The sequence below is a fragment of the Ceratotherium simum genome, chromosome 24, assembly GCF_057802395.1.
Source record: "Ceratotherium simum simum isolate JZ-2026a chromosome 24, ASM5780239v1, whole genome shotgun sequence".
Classification (NCBI taxonomy): Eukaryota; Metazoa; Chordata; class Mammalia; order Perissodactyla; family Rhinocerotidae; genus Ceratotherium; species Ceratotherium simum.
Genome location: NC_141923.1, coordinates 42,606,515 through 42,624,109, shown reverse-complemented (window position 1 = coordinate 42,624,109; position 17,595 = coordinate 42,606,515). Strand labels below are relative to the sequence as shown.

The 17,595-nt window shown below is 41.0% G+C and overlaps 1 protein-coding gene across 4 annotated transcripts in view; it reads left to right on the top strand.

The window, feature by feature from the left end:
• The window catches only part of DAAM1 (dishevelled associated activator of morphogenesis 1), a 160,580-nt gene that overhangs the window by 62,980 nt on the left and 80,005 nt on the right, over nucleotides 1-17,595 (top strand). For 3 of the 4 annotated variants that reach the window (XM_004426204.3, XM_087448432.1, XM_014784275.2), the window contains one exon: nucleotides 1,969-2,188. In XM_004426204.3, the coding sequence (XP_004426261.1) occupies nucleotides 2,006-2,188 (183 nt within the window). In that variant the 5' untranslated portion in view covers nucleotides 1,969-2,005. Of the gene's footprint in view, nucleotides 1-448; nucleotides 472-1,968; nucleotides 2,189-17,595 lie in introns of those variants that run through there. The other variant, XM_087448433.1, reaches the window with a different exon arrangement.

The window sequence follows — 17,595 nt, the reverse complement described above, 5'->3', positions numbered from 1 at the left end:
TCAGCCATGCACAGATGTGGGCCAAAACATGCCAGTCGAAGACATAGCTGATGCAAAGGCCCTGAGGCAGGGGCCAGCATGGCCAGTGTTGTTGAAGTACAGTGACTTATACGAAGAGTGCTACATAGTGAGGTGGAGAGGCAGGCAGGGGCCAGATCACGGAGACCCTTGGAGGCTGTTGGATGGCCTTTCATATTCTTATAATTGCAGTGAGTAGCCACTGGAGGTTTTTATAACATAAGGTTGATACCTAATATTTCAATATACAAAATAGATAAAAGCAGAGCTGCTGGAATTGAAGCTGAAGTGAGAAGCTCAAATCAGCACCTACTGAAAATCTCTGATCTCTCCCCCATCTCCCATCTCCTAGTAGGTGTACTTTATACCCTAGGCATTTCTAACCGGGAACTCGAGTCTGAAGACAAGAGCCAGGAACTCTTCACCTCCATCCTGCCCCGACTGTAGACGTTAGTAAGTTCTTCCTTAGTCTCCCTATAGCTTCCACCCATTGGTTTTAAATTCAGCCTTGAGGATAACACAGCTCTGATCCTGTTTCTAGGTAGCGGCCTACCTAGAAACAGGCCTACCTAGAAAGCAGTTCAAGGATAGATGTGGGCCTCTGCCTCCCCTCGGCCTTCTCTTCCCTTTCAGGAAGTGCCTGCTCTAGTGTTAGCACTGTCTCTCAACACATGCTGAGTGTGTCAGGATGGTGACACTAGTTACGTCGTCTGGTGATCTGCAGTCTGCTTTCTCTGAGTATGCTCAGCATTCATTGTAGCTTCTCCAGCAAGGTCACCTGCCCACAGCTCTAAAAAATGAGAGCAATCAAGACCCAACTACATCTTCCTTCCTTCCTTCCTTCCTCCCTCCCTTCCTTCCTTCCCTCCTCCCTCCCTCCCTTCCTCCCTCCCTCCCTCCCTTCCTTCCTCCCCCCCTCCGCCCCCTCCTCCCCTTTCCTCTCCCCTCCCCTCCCGAAGAGTAGGGGAGGCTTCTAAATGTGACTCCCAGTTGCCAGTGGCATAAATTCAGCCTTATCAGGCTGGCTCTTAGCTCCTCCACACCAGCTTGCCTCTCTAGTCTGACTCCCCAGGACCTTCCCTCAAATTCACACCTTCGTTCCCACCATCTTCCTTGCACAGATGCATTTCTCCTCTGCACTTCCAACTCATGAAGGGCCAGTTCACACCCCACTTGTTTTTTTCCTTCAACCCCATCTCCTTTTTAAAAATTGAAAATCTACATGAGTTATACATGAATATGTGCTCATTATAAAAAGAACAATAGCTTGAAAAGAATGTTTCCTTTCTTCTTTTTCCTAGTCTCCTTCCTCTCTCAGAGTTAGGAATTTGCGTTGTATCTTTCCATGCCTTTTGCTATGCATTTACGTGTAAACGATTTAGGTTTTTGTGTGAGATTGTCTTAAAAAGACATTATGGCATAATGTTATACACATTATTCTTTGACTTTTTTCATTTGACAGTATAAGTTGGAAACTTTTCCAAGGCAATACATGTAGTTTTTTTAATACTTAAAAAAAACCTATACAATCATTAAAAATGTATTTTTATGGTACAAATTCAAAAAGATATAAAGTGAAAAGGAATAGTTCTCCAGTTTCCTATTTTTATTTTGGAGGTTGCTGCTATTAACCCTTTCTTACATATATTCATAAATACATGTAAGTCATGCGTCACTTAACGACAGGGCTACATTCTGAGAAATGTGTCGTTAACGCTGGGGTTGTACCGTTTGCTCAGTAGTTGGTCACAGGAAGCATCTGACAAGTGAACAGGCATGTGCTCTGTTCCTGACTGGACTCAGACCCTCTTGGGGTTGTCCTTTCTGTGCCCTATAGGGTATTGGCATTGCCTTCAGCTCAGGGAGCTCGTTCTTGAATTGATGTGACTTAAAGAAAAACTCTTTTATTCATTTTTGCACACTTAACGATGTCATATCCTCTTTTTGCAGAGTTTAGTCACTCCAAGAGATAGAACAGAATTCAGCCATGGCCCCAAGGAAGAGAGGTGGACGGGGGATTTCATTCCTCTTTTGCTGTTTCCGAAAGAATGATCACCCAGAAATCACATATCGGCTGCGAAACGATAGCAACTTTGCGCTTCAGACCATGGAGCCAGCGCTGCCCATGCCCCCTGTGGAGGAGCTGGACGTCATGTTCAGTGAGCTGGTGGTGAGTCCCAGGCTTCCATCCTGGAGTGGCCAGGGGCCAGGAGGGAGAGGAGAGGATGTGGATGGTTTGGTTTGGTTAGCCATGGGCTTGTCCTTCTTCAGTGAAATGGCCCCATCTGTCCCTTATCCCTGCACCCCACCGTCAGCACTGAGCCTGTGGAGAAGGAGACAGAAGAGGATAGGGTAGCATTACTACATCAAAAGGCTTTGCTTGTGCTTTAAGTGGAGGGATTCAGATCTTCAGGTCTTCAAATAATGTGGCAGTACTGCGCCTAAATTGCCTTTTCTAATTCCTCCCCGTCCCCACCGGCGTCCGTGCTTGTGTGCATAGATAATTCCCTCATCCGTTGCACACCCCCTGGGATTCCCCACTGCTTCCTCCACCCCCACTGCCAGTGTACAGTGTTAATGTCTTTTTAAAAATTAGTCACACTACCCCTCCTGTCCTTGATCTTTTGATGAAAGACTTTATTACTTAAGTACAATATAATTATTTAGACTAATGATAGGATTACAGTAATAACTGTTGTGGGAAGCTCTATAGATACTGTCGTATTTTAGAGTCCACTACACTGAAGTGAGAGATGTATCTGTTGTAGGACCCATTCATCAGGAGATGTAGTGCTCTCTTCAACTAAGCTTTTCTAGCATTTCCGAAGCAGTGTTTCTTTCCATTCTGTGTTTCAGAGGATATTATGGCATAGTTTAAAGGGCACCAGCATGGGGATTAGGAAGACCTTGGTTCAAATTACTGTTAAGAGTTTATTATCTATATAAATAGGGAAAAAGTATACGACTTTTCTGAGCCTGTTTTCTGGAAAATGGAGAAAAAAATAATACCTCTTCCTAGTTCGAAGTGATGCTTAAATGAGAATAATACATAGTGGGAATGGCCCAATGCCTAGCCCTTATTAGGTGCTCAGTAAGTGTCATATGAGTCGCCTGTCCTCCCTTGATCAGCACTGGCATTTTGTGGTGGAGTTAGTTCTGATCAGACCATTTCTATTTCTCAACAGATACTAGAGCGAGTGCTATTGTTTTGCATGACTCTTAGGTCAAGAAAGTAATGCGGGCTGTGTCACTGCCCTCTAGGGATAACATCTGATGATGTTACTCCAGTGCTTCTAGACCAGAAGTCACCTGTAAGCTTATTTTATAAGCTAAGCCAGTATGAAAGAGTATATGAAGCTGATGTTTGACTTCTGGTCTCCTGAGTGGATTAATGGGCCTATTACCAACCAGAATTGGTTGGGAAAAAGAAGAGATGACTCTTGGAAGAATGATTATACTTTATGATGTTGAATATTTTCACTGTTTAAGGAATCTTTACCCTCTTCCATCTCCACTGCATGCAGAACTCTGTTCTAGGTGTTAATGAGGAGATTCAAAATAGAAAACTAGAACCTGCTCCCAAAGAGCTGACAGTTTCTGTAGCAAAAGGGGACCAATAAAGGTATAGTGCCACCAGAGGAAGAAGCACAACCCCCCTCTGCATAGATTGTGTGTAAATGTGTTGTGGAGTGTAGGACACAGTGATGAGGAGGGTGGTCGGGGAAGACTTTCTGGAGAAGGTGAGTTGTGAGGAGTAATTGAAGGTGAGAAGAGAAGTGGAGGGGATCAATGTTAATGGCTGTCTCAGTCATCTTAAGCTAGTTTATCCTGTGATAGCAAAACCTCAGTGGTTACAACAGCAGAGGTTCCCTCCTGCTAATGCTACATGTTCACTGTGGTTCTGCTCCTCGGTGCCTTCTCGCTGAGACTCAGGCCTGGTGGAAGAGGAGAATCATGGTGAACTGCCAGCAGGCTCTAAGCTTACGCTTGGAAATGTCACTTCTGCCCACATTTCTTTGGCCAACGCAAATCACATGGCCACTCCTGAGTTCACAGTGTAAGGATGTATCATTTTTCTGTAGAGGCTGGCACCAGAAGTCGTATGACCAAGCCTGAGGTCCTTGCAGTGGGTGGAAGACACATAATCCTCTCCCAGGGAGGGGCAGTGAATCATCAACATGATGGTATCAAGAAGGGCAATGATGATGCATTGACAGGCTTGATTTTATTTCCCACTTAAGTACTTTAAAACCAAAAGTCAACCTAAGGAGACAGATGTTGCTGATAAATGAAGGCCTCCTTGGTGGTAGTGGAGCTGACAGGCAGAGCTATACCCTCAAAGCATCCACATCCATGGTCCTTTGAATTGTATTCTATCAGACTCCCCAAATGAGACCTAAGCCAGAGCCTGTGTGGTGGCAGCTCCGTGTACATCTTGAAGACAGCTCATTGTTCTATTATTCATAAGGGAGAAAATTCTACTCTCTGCCTTATTGATGTCTTTATTCTGTGTGAAAATTGCCTACAGCTGTTACTTCTTAAAAAGGCAATGCCAAACCAGAACTTTAAGGCGAAACCATTGGAAAACAAATTATCTTGAGGTTTGTATCTGTTCTGGTGAGTGACGGATGGATTTCTGTCTATTCCTAACTTCAGGGACTTAGACCACAGATCCATCCAACTGCCAAGGGTGTCCTGGGGCAAGGGAGGGGGCTCAGAGCCACTGGAAACGTCTACCCTGGGTTCTCATGAGTAGTCGCAGAAGCAGCTCTGCCTCTGCTCACGCAGAGGAGCGGGGGGCCATAGGGGGAGGCAGAGAGTGCATGGCCTGTGGAGTCAGACCACTCTGCAACCTAGGGTAACTTCCTTTAAGACGGTTTCTGTTAGAATTTGAGTTTATTTCCTTGCCTATAAAATGGGGGTAACCCTGTCTCTCTGATAGGGTTCTTTAAAAAGGCTGGGCACCTAGTAGGAGCTTTCACCTCACATCCTAGTGCAGCGAGAGGGATGGGAGATAACTCAGGCATTTTCTGGGCACAACACCCTAAGCAGATATCCGAGGATTTTCCTTTTCTTGAAAGCCAATCTGCCTGCTGTGAGCGAGCCAGTATGGGTCCTAGCTTGCAGGTCATTTTGCCTCCATATCTGTTGGGAAGCATCGCATCAGAGCCGGTTGTCGAAAGCTCGTTTCCTTTGCCTCTTTTGATGACTTACTCATTTGATGTTTTTAAAAGTGATACCAAGTAGGTTGCTTTCAGAATTGCTTACTGCAGCCTTACCATCTCATAAATAAAGCAAGCCTGGATGGCAGGTCACCATGTGAATCTTGAAAGAAGGTGGGCAGCAAGGAGCGCCTTGTTCTCCAGCAGGCTCTCTGCCATAGGAAGTGGAATCAGACTCATTCCAATTTCAGGATGCGGTGGTTTCTGGAGGACCCAGTCCCACAACCAGACTATTTTTTTTTAATAACAGCTTTATTGAGAGACAATTCACAAACCATATAATTCACTAATTGAAGTATACAATTCAATGGCTTGTGCAACTGTCACTATAATAAATTTTAGAACATTTTCATCACCCCCAAAAGCAGCTCCCTTACCCAGTAACCATCACTCTTCATTCCTCCCCAACTCTACCATCCCCTGGCAACTGCTAACCAATCTCCTGTCTATTTCTGTGAATTTGCCTATTCTGGACATTTCGTATAAATGGAATCATGTAATATGTGATCCTTTGTGACTGGCTTCTTTCACTTAGCATAATCTTTTCAAAGTTTATCCATATTGTAGCATGTATCAGTACTTCACTTCTTTTTATTGCTGAATAATATTCCATTGTATGGACATACCACATTTTGTTTATCCACTCACTGCTAATGGACATTTGGGTTGTTGCCAGTAGAGCTATTATGAATAATGCTGCTATATAAGCATTCATATACAAGTTTTTGCATGGAAATATATTTTCAGTTCTCATGGGTGTACCTAAGAGTGGCGCGTCTGGGTCATACAGTAACACTGTGTTTAACTTTTGAGGAACTGCCAGACTGTTTTGCAGAGCAGCTGCACCGTTTTTCATTCCTACCAGTGCTGTGTGAGGGTTCCAGTTGTACCACATCTTTGCCAGTTCTTGTTAGTGTTTACTCCCTGCCCGTTAACCAGCTGCTTGTAAAGCTGTTCTAGAGCTCCTGGAGAACCGAGGACGTGTAACTTGAGATTTTGTGTGTGTTGCCAAATAGAAATAGAGCTTCCCTGCTAACAATTTTTAACTGGTTTGGAATATTTAAAAATATTAAGTTGCGAGTTGGTGTCTTCTCGGCTAACCATATGTCTGATGCCTTTTGAGCATCAATCCTTTTCCCCGTATTACCTCCCCCGCCTCCCCTCTCCACTTCTTCTGCTTTGTCCTGTGCCTCAGCCACAAATCAAGAGCATAACCAATCTGAGACTCAGCACTGTTCCCGTAAAATAAGACTCAGCTATAGTCTTGTCTTTTCTACAGGCTTTTAAAGGTCTTAGATTATCCCCACCAACCTATCTGAAGAGCCCTAGGCATGACAACTCGCTCACTTGTCCTTATTCAGGTAACTGTTCCATCTCAATGTTAGCAGTAGAAGATTTCCTCTGGGATGAACAGAGGAATGTGTTGTTAACTGACTGATCCGTTCTTTCGGGGTGTGTGCGTATGTGGCAAGTGCCTGCTCTGTGCCCTGAGGTAACTGGTGAGCAAAACAGCCATGGTCCTTAATGACTTTGTGGGCTTGATGGTCCGGTAGGGAACACAGGCAACTAACACGCCGTCTTATGCAGTGTGACCGAGGGCTGTGAGGGGCTGCTCCAGCAGGACATTGTGTTGGGGAAGAACCTTTATTCCCCTTTTTTCACGAGGAGGGAGTTCTACTCACAGGCTCCGTTTCCATTGCTCTTAGCTCTCTTGCCCAGGAGTAACATTCCTGGCTTCTCTTCCCACTCCTCTTTGGGATAAGCATAGCTCAGTCCTTCTCCCTTTCTCTTTTTCTCTGCAAGTCAACCTGCTTTCAGAAAACGCACATTCTGTGACCCTTGGTGCTATATATTTCATAGGAAGAGTCCCCTCTGGGAAGTTCTGCAGTTGTCCAGCTGTCCCTATGACTGGTGGGTAAGTGTCTAATTCAGCACTGAAATCTCAGCAAGCCCACTTGTCTGCAGATGAAAGTTGAGTTCTCCAAGTTGGCTTTCATGAGGGAAAAGGAAGGTATTTTGATTTCCATTTGCTTGATTCCTTAGCTTAGCTCTCAGTTAAATCCAAACTTGCTGGGGAAGGAGAGTGTTGTTTCCCGACACCTTCCCTTAAACTCCACAGATGCCTAACCTAGTGTGGAAGGATCTTGGAAGGCTTCCTGGAGGAAGTGACATTTAATGTAAGACATGAAAAACAAGAAGGCATATACAGGCAAAGAGGAGAGAAAAGAGTATTACAGACAGTGAGATCAGCATGTATAGGGTTGGGAGCCAAGAGAGAAAGTGTGGAAAGCTCAAAGAACTGCAAGTTCAGTGTAGATGGGGCATGAAATAGGAGGCTTGGAGGATTGGGGGTTCTGAGAGGTGAGCCTGGAAAAGGGGATGGCGATGTTTGTGTTATTGATTTAATTATATATCTTAGATTGTTATTTGAACCAGAAGAAAGTACCTCTGCTTTCTTAGAGGTTCTCATTGAACCAAATATACCAAAGTACATCAAAATATTTTGCTATCTGGTTACATTTACAAAAATAACCATTGCTCTTTGCAGCCTCTATGAGGTGTCAGTAAGTTTAGTAAAAGGTATCATGTCTCCTTGGGTAAATTATATTTTCCTTTGAGTCCAGTTGTGAGGTGAGATGCCTTCTTGTTACAATACATACCTCCTCTGGCTACTTTAATTTTGAAATAGAAAGGAAAGAGAGAATTACTAAGAACCCCCTTCCATTTTTCTACCCAAGGCATAGACTCCTACATATGCCCAGAGTTGATGGGCTAAGGGTTGCCTACAGAATATTTCACAGCAACGGTGACATTGGAATTGGTATCTCCTCACAGATTCCCTCAGCTCTCTTGCCTTGTGAAACATGTGAAATATACAACTGCTTTTCCTGGGTGAAATTTTAGCTGAGAAGCCAGGTTTAAGACAAGTCTGGTTATTATTTTTGAAGTGTATTGTAGTAAATTTCACCTCTTATAGTACATATGTTGTTTATGTATTTGGAATCAGTTTCATAGACTTATTAGAGGAAAGCTTTCATTTCTAATACAGTACATCACTGTGAATTTATAGCTGGTTGGAAATAATATGCAGTATGGACCCAAGCTTTCCTAAGCCTGAAATGTTACCAATTCCATTTTATACTGTTTTCTAGTTAATCTGCCTTCTTGCAAATCCAATACTTAGTCTTCTATTTACTTGGCCAATGAGTCTAATATTTTGGGGTAATATATTATAGAATGCTGTGCCTTCCAGGAAATGTAAAATATTTTAAAGAAACTTTCTTTCTTACGAAGAAATTCATTACTGATCATGAAACTACCATTTATACTATTGAAGATTGTCAACGCAAATTAGAATCTCAATGGGGAAGGCAGTGATGGTGGATACCATAGGATTATGGGAAAGTTTGTATCTTCATACATATAATTACTTACCATAGGTCAGTTTTATTATTATTAAGTACTCAGGACATCTCAACATTAGTAACCAGCACAGAATTTGAGAAATGAAGATAGCAGGGATGAGAGAATTTAGTTGATGTATCAGAGTTAGACGAATTCACAGTCAAGGTCAGCTGTGCCAAATGAATTCACTTGGGAACCTACATCAGTAATCTCGTCATTTTTCAATGTATTCTGAAGTCACTTTGGTATGAAAGGAGCTGCAGGAATCCAAGTTAGTCTTATGGATTTACCAGTGTACAAAGTTTGTTCTTTTACTAGCCGTGTGAATTGTTACCCACCTTCTCAGGCTGTCAACATAATTTCTTGGGCTATTATAAGCTCTCTTTAATAATAAAATTCTTACATTATCCCCAGAATCAATGAAAAGTTTCAACACTTTTTATCTCTTTATTTTTAAAACTTGCCTTTTGCACTAAGATCATTACTAAGAATAGAAAGTTTCTTACAGGAGTTATTCAGTTCCTGTCTCCAAGAAAGATGTAAAAATTGGGTAGCAAGAACATTTAATTTTAATCTGATGGAAGGAAAAAAACTGGTTGTAGGGAGTCATAGTTTTAATCTACTGTTTCTTAATTAGAGTATAAAGGATTGCTCAGTAATTAAGCAGAGGAAGTCAGACTGTGTAAAGACTTAAAAGAAATATCCAGAATAGTCTCAAAGTGTTCAGTTGTCTGGAAGCCAAAAATCAGAATCTAATAAAGGAATTGATGTTAAAGTTGTTCTATTTCCGTAAGGTTAAAATTTCTTTACATTTAACAAACCTATAAAGGTCAAAAGAGAAAATTCTGTTTCGCTAAGGGACATGATTAGTTGACAAAGAAGAAAAAAGTATTGAGTAGATCTTCCCTTGGCTCTGTGGCAGTTTTGGATAAATCAACTTGATGAGTTCATAGGAAAATGTTGAGAACAGTATGAAAATATGCACTACATCACAGAGGGAAGTGGGAATGTAGATATGGGTTTAAATGTGTTCAGTGCTAAAATTCCTATGTAGTAAATGTGAACTGCTGCCAATATATGACAAAAAATGATCCCAAACCCAGACATTTATAAAACAAATTATTTTGGCCCTGGGAACAACTGATGGTTTGTGATATAGGGCAATGTTGATATAGGTAGTTTTGCTTGCTTATATCTGTTGTACTTTTGAATAAAACATTGCATTACTTCTAAGAATCAAAGTAGGGTTGGCAGTAAATCTTCATCCATGGACAGTATTCATTTCTCTGTACTGGTTGAGGTCCTGTCTGTTGAGAGATAGTAAGATGGTCAACATGGTTTCTTAAGTTTCCTTCTTGTCTTCTGATTCACTAAACAAATTCAGTATAGCTTAAGGTAAAACCACAAAACCATTTTATTCCTTCTAGTCCTAAATTTTTATTTTATCTCACCAAGATCATTCCAAATGTCCTTTTCTACAGGCTGTTAAATTGAGACTTTGGCTTCCTGTTAGATACTTTATCAGTCAATACATTTATTTCTGGGTGCTTCTTAATTTAGATTACTGGGACTGAAATGGGGTGGGCATGGAAAGATGGAGGAAAGAAACATGAAAACTTATTTTTGATACAAATACTATAAAACCATCTCCAAACTAAGATTCTTGGGAAAATGGTTATGAGACCCGTTGGCCTTGATTTTCATTACCATGAATCCTAAAGAGACTCTGAGCGGTTATGTACCTATTTCGCTTTTGGCTACAATTTAAAATCTGATTATTTAACTTAATCCTCAGGCTACCATGTGCAAATTACACAAAGTCAACATACTATACTGACTTGCCAACTCTGTATATGTCCCCTTGTAAACCGATACAGGTTTTAAAAGACTGGGAGAATAATTTGATCTCCGTAAGTAGTGTGGTTTAGGTAACCTTTCAAGTGTAATTTTGAAAATGTATTTCAGTAATGACTAGAACAATCTGGTAGTTTGCATAAATAACTGCACATAAGAATATATATTGATGTGCTGGGAATCATCTGAACACCCTTTGCTCTCACAAAACCTGTGTCACATGGCCTGTGGGAAGTAAATACCAGATACATAGATGGTGTATTTCAGTTCTAAACTGTCCTTGAATATTTTTATCCACTGCGCTTGGAATCCTCTCCTCCCCCACCTTCAATTCCCAGAATTCCCCTGGAATTTTAAACTGTTTCTTGATGTGTGTTATGGGAGCTCAGTACCAGCTACATCTTTTAGTTATGATTTTCTGGCTCACGGATGAAGAACTATATATCTACGTGTGTGTGTGTGTGTGTGTGTGTGTGTGTGTGGAAAACCAGATCCATAAAAAAGTTGCAATTTTTTCTCTCTTGTCCAATTTTAAATGAATCCACTGGAAACATCCCACAGCTGCTAGCTGTTTATTTCATTACACAATGTAATATTTAAGAACTAAACTAAACCAAATGGCTGAAAGCTCACTTAGAATATATATATGGGTTTTCAGGAAAGATGGGCTTTTCTTAGATGTAGAAGAAAAAGTCAGCAAGTCCTTTGCCATCTTTTAAACAATCAGACAGTTTGAGTTTTTTCACGTATGGACACTCATGATGTGAAATCCGCTATAAATATGCACCTTTGCACTTTTATGGAGCAGAATGACACACAGGCATCATATCTGGCCTTTTTACCCTCAGGACCCCCAGCATCTACAACAGTGCCTGGCCCGGAGTAGTGCTCAGTAAATGCTTGTGGCCTAGATGAATAACTAGTTACTGAGGGATAACACTTGAGATGCTCAGCAAGTATTTGAGTGCATGCATACGTGTGTGCGTGCATGAATTAATGACTGCTGAATTCTCCAGCAGCTGGGTTTGTATTTTGAATTATTCTCGATGAGGTAGTGATAGATTTGGGCTGATCCCTGCCCTCTTGCTGTACCCCATCCACCTGTTGTCATTCTTTTTACTCATCATCTTCATTTGGATGTCAGTTACTATGGGAGCACCCAAGTGGCTGGGATGAAGGGTAGCAGATTACAAAGATGAGGGGGATGATGTTTAAATAATATTTTCTGTTCTTAACAGTCTCTCTGCCATGTGTTACATGGTAAAATAAATATCTGCAATGTGGAAAGAGACTCATTGTGCTAGATATCTTTTGACCCCAATTAAAACTTAAAAGTATCAGCTGAGCTACTGACAAGTCTCTGGAGGGCGTGCTGAGCAGGCGTGGGAGGGCCTGGGCTGGCAAGAGCAGAGCTGTGTCACTGGGGAAGGGGGACGTGTGGAACTTGGCTTCACAGTTGCCCACAGGGCCTTAGGGTGCCTTTCTTGTCTGTCACTTGACAGCTGGTTCTGTGTCCCAGGAGACAAAGTCCCTCCATTCAATTAGGAAAACACTGCTTAGAAATTCTCAATTAAGCCTTGTCAACAGGAGTTGTACTAGATTATAGATGTAAAAACTGGAAATTTGAGTGGCTGGATGGAGTTGGGAGATGATTTTAACATATATTTAGAACAGAGTTATTTTAGATTACTGGAAAACTACTGGTAATGTAGACTTATTAAGAGTTAAAGTTACTCTAATGAGTTTCTAGTTGAAATAACTCAGGCTAAATAAGAAGCCTACAGGTTTAGCAGCAGACTTTGTCTAGTAAACTGGATATGGTTTGCATTGCCTGCTATTATAGGGAGGAAGGGAAGTAGTATAAAGCACTTAACCATAGGTAGTAAGAAACCAAAAGTTATTTCTATTAGCCTTTGCATATGGGATTTCTCACTTCTTATTTTTGTATATCGAATGAAAACACGTCTATCAGACACAGAGCATTACTGTGTAGGTAGTGGTGAGTCATATTGTGGTATTTTGTGTAATGACTAAGAATGTTGGCAGGAACCTTACTGGCTGAAAATTGTTCTCTGTGTGTACACATCCCTTTTGGGATTTAAAGCTCTTGGTTGTTTTCCATTTGTGTCTTTCCTGACTGGTTAGGAGCAGGTAATAATTCACTGAATGCACCTCTATTTAAACCAACAAGAATCTTATCTATCTTTCAGATTTCAAACCATCACTATGAAAATAAAATACTGTTCTCGGGGTCATTGTCGTTAAATTTTAGGAGCTGCATTGGCAATTCATGGTCAGTTCATGACTCCTGGATGTGATGGTCATTTGCTGTGGTTGGGATGGATGTTCATAAGTTTAATGAATTATCTCAGCCTCATAGTACGTCCTCTCCATATATTTATAAAAGTGTCATTTTTTGGCTGCCAAAGTGTCACCTTTTGGTCCTCCACCAGCCTCGTCTGGCCTTTTCCCTGCGATGTTGTACTTATCACTGTCATATGACTTAAGGCTGGGTCACTTGTCCCTCCAAGGGTTTGACTTATTTCTGGTAGTGTTGAGTTGTGGGGTGGGAGGAGAGGGCTTAAATCCAGAGAAGGCACTGCTAATGCTGGACGTATGTGAGGTGAGCCTGAGGGTTGCTGCCTGCTGGGCCTGTGGGAAACCTTTGGTGGGTGGGGTCTGGATGGGTGAATTGGGCCTGCTTGGTGTGTGCAAGTACCTGAAGGAGAAAGGTTAGCCTTGTCTGAGTACTAATATGGTTAGAAATTCTGTGAGCTTCATACATTGAGTCAGGTGCACAGTTACCTTGTCAAGGACCATTAAAAAGCCAACAAAGCAAAATAACCAGAAACATAAACACACACAAAATAGTGAGTTGATTGACAAAGTGACCCCAGGCACCTGTCTTAGCTTCCTCTCTCCTCATTTTTTAATTCTCCATTCCCCCCAACGTTAATCACATGTCCTTCTACCTCTGTGTGAAGATATATTAGTATGTATGTAAAGAGTTAGCTTAACTTATTAGAAATAGAAATCCTGAATTCCTTTATTAGAGATTTCTCTTGTTAGTCAGAAACTTACTTATTGGCTCACTGAAATCTATTGATTTCACAGATTTTCAAAGAAGAAATGCTTTCAATATTGCTTTGGAGGTTTTATAAATAACCCCATATTTCAACTTAGCTCACATCTCTGAAAAAAGCTTTTTCAACTCATTCAAGACCTTTATTGTACATTATTTCAAAATTCCTTCCCTTGCTTTATCTAGCAAATCAATCCATTTCCTTAGATTTATTTGTACTGTGCCAATTGTTTTCTGATTTATGTAGATTTCCCTATAGAGCTGCCTGCTAGTCGTGTAGGACTGGTGAAATTTCTTTGTACAGAATCTTTTAGAAGTGGGGCTTAATAATATGCTTTGTTAGGGCGAAACCTAGAACTTGAGTTCCCACAGCTGGGCTTTCCTCAGAGGTCCTTTCTTCTTAATAAAAAAATATATAATTTATAGCTTTTCTCTAAGGTAGTATAAATATATAAAATACATATTTTATAAAGATATAAAAATATAATTAATATCTTCTCCAAAGAAAGCCTTAGGTTTTTGTTTGTTGGTTTCAGTTTTTAGGAAACTTGAGCTTTCTATGGAGGGAATGATGCTTGGTGCAAATGTTTCTCCTTTATTAAACACTAAATCATTTTCTTTTAAGTAACTTTAAAAACTCAAAGAATAATATGAAGAAAAAAAATTTGATGGCCAATGAAAGGAGTTAGGCTATCTAAGTCCAAGGTGTAGAAGCAGGAGCTAAATTTGTTCTGTTCATCTTTGCATTAATTGCCAGTCCCCAAAACAGTATCTGACATTGCAAAAAAAAAAAAAAAAAAAAAAAAAGTAAGGTGCTCTGGAAGCAGCCAGGATGCTTCCTGGGGTTGGCCTAATTACATTTGTTTGTTAGTCTTAGGAAAACTTGGCTATTAACTCACAGAGGAGCCAGTAGTCTTCTGTGGTGCCACCACTAGGGAAAAGGAGAAAACAACCTCGAGAGTGTTCTTAAGGACTTACCGCTAATATGAACATTTCACTTAGTTTAATGTTAAGGGACCTTGGGGGAAACACTGCGTACGTTGCCTATCTCTTGGCCAAAATGGAATGCATCCTAATAGAATCTATGTAATTTTCAAGGAAAGGTTAAAGATATTTCATGGAAGTGTTCTTTGGTTTCAAACAAAAGTTGTGTCTGAAATTGTGACATTTCTCAGATTGAGCAACTTACTTTAAAGGGGTCCACATTTTTCCTTTCCCTCCTCTTTGTACATTTCTTTCCAACCAGTTTCTCTTCTAAACTGACTCCTTGGTTTATCTAATGTCAACCAGAAATTTTTCCTTACTATGTACACAAGGCTGTATTTTCTCTACTCTGAATTTTTTGTTTTCCTGGGGCTCCAACAACCAGGCTTGATTTTTGCGGGTTTTTTAGCAGCTTTATTGAGATAATTTACATGCCATAGAATTCACCCACTATAAGTGTATAATTCAGTGAGAGTGAGTGAATTTGTACAGTTGTGCAGCCATCGCCACAATCCAGTTTTAGAACATTTCTGTCACTCTGGCCATTTGCAGCCAGTCCCTGTCCTTCCTCCAGTCCTAGGCGACCACTGATCTGCTTTCTGCCTCTCTAGATGTTCTTTCCTTAAAAATTAATGTAAAGAGATGCTATCTGAGATACAGTAATCCTGATTGCTTTGTTTTCCACTATTGCCTTTTTCAGTATTTGAATTAAGTATCAAAATGAAAAATCTTTTGCAACATTACCTTGAAGTAGTGTCAGAGCTTGAAGGAGCTAATGTGTCAAGATGATTTTCAAATTAGTTTGTATTCCATTCTTTTTCCTCCTTTTGTCATTCTTTTTCCTCCTTTTGTCAACTGTGCTTTTGTTCTCCTCCTTGTCCAGCAGTGTATCTAAATGAGTGCAGGCAGCTGGAAAGGAGAGAAGGCACAAGCAATCCAGCCATGTTGTAACTAAAGAAAGATGCCAGGAGTGGGGTCTGGGAGACGGAGTATAGATTCAAACAGAGAAGCTAAAATTAAAACTAAACAGCTTCCGTAAGAAACCATAGAATACTTTTTGGACCTGCAAGTTGCAGAGATTTTTTGAGAAGACAAAAAGCACTAACTCTAAAAGAAAAAAGATTAATAAACTAGACTTCATCGAAATCAAAACACTTTGTTATCAACATAAGTTGTTAACAAAATGAAAAGGCAAGCCACAGAATGGGGGAAATAGACTCAACACAGTTGTCCTCGGTATCCACGGGGAATTGGTTCCATGACCCCGCATGGATACCAAAATCCTGGGATGCTCAAGTCCCGTGGATGCCCTCCATATCCACAGATGCAGAGAGCCAACTATATATACCTCGGACAAAGGACATGTTTCCAGAATATGTGTGTGGAAAAAAAAAAAAAAAAGTCTTTAACTCAATAGTAGGACAGGCAACTCAATAAAAATGAGCAAAAGACTTGAGTAGATACTTCACAAAAGACACATACCAATGGCTAATAAACATGTGAAAAAGTATATTCAGCATCAGTTGTCAAGAAAATGTAAATTAAAACTATACTGAGATACCACTTCTCATGAACTAGATGGCTAAAATTAAAAAGGCAGCACCAAATGTTGGTGAGAATGTGGAGTAACTGGACAGCCATATATTGCTAACGGAAGAGTAAAGTGCTACAATCACTTCAGTGTATACCTTTGCCAAACTCAAAATTGTATACTTCAGATCTGGACATTCACTGTATGTATATTTTACCACCAAAAAAAAAAAAAAAACAAGAATGGATTTTAATCTTGGAAATGAGTTGATCGTCACTATGTCCTACAATAATCCCCTGTCTTCCTCTCTCCTTCCCTTTCTCCCTCCCAGCTTCCCTAACCTTACTTTTCTTTTTTTGGCAATCTGTCAGGTATTGTTTTGGGGACAATAATTAATTTGGCAATTAATGCAAAGTGAATAGGACAAATTTAGTTCCTACACTCTGGGACTCTCGAGTGGGAGTCAGACATGCCAATAACGTCCAGTAGCAATGTGCTAAAGGCCGCAAGGATAGAGGAGCTGCCCATCACAGGAAGATAGGATAGGCTGCCTGCCAGGAGGGAATAGCTGATGCCTTGTAAAAGCTTAGATGAATAGGGTTAATCCTTAGACGTCGTGGGAAGGGCTCTGTGGGAAAAGGGGACAGCATGTGCGGAAGTTTCAGAAGTGGGCAGCTTGTGATCAGAAGTACTAAAAAGTGACTACTGGTGGAGGAGGAGGAGGTGACGTGGGGCAGGTCTGCAAAGGCCACATCATGACGAGTCTCTACCTACCAGCTAAGGAATTTGGACTTTATCTTGAAAGGGAACCGTTGAAGCCTTCTATCATCTTATCTTTGTAACTAGATTCTAAATTCCGTGAAATCAGGGTCTGTTATTCATCTTTGTATTCTTTATAATGTCTGGCCATGGTCCTGGAATGGGTAGGACAGCAAGTGAGTGTTGATTGATCCCTAAGGCTGTGATAGTCTCGCAGAGTCTCGCATGCTTGGTTCAGCCATATTATTAACATGGAATGAGTCAGAGCAGAGATACTTTTGGAATGAAGGAGTAGGGGTCTTATTACAGTCTGGGCGTTGTGCCTAGGCACTCCCAGTTATTATCTAATTTAATCTATGTCACTCTCCTTGCTCAGAATCTGCCAGTGACCTCTGATTGCTCTTAGGAGAAAGACCAAAATTCATAGTGTCCTTCAAAGCTGCTGCTCCCTGGTTGCAGTGCTTTTTAGCTATTTAATTTCTTTTCAGCTCGCAGCTCTCACTTCACTTCCCTGGGAAGCCTTCGCTGCCCCACCTTTCCCCACAGCAAGGGGGCTCTCAAAGCTCAGCTTCCTGTGTGACCATCCTGAGTGCACGTGATTACTTGATTTCCCTCCTGCCCACCGGAGAATATGAGCTCTGTGATGCCTTTTGGTCCCCTGTACCTAACACAGTGCCTGGCATTTAGTAGACACTCAAAAAATATTTTTGGTTGCATGAATGAATCCTTGAGAGAACTCT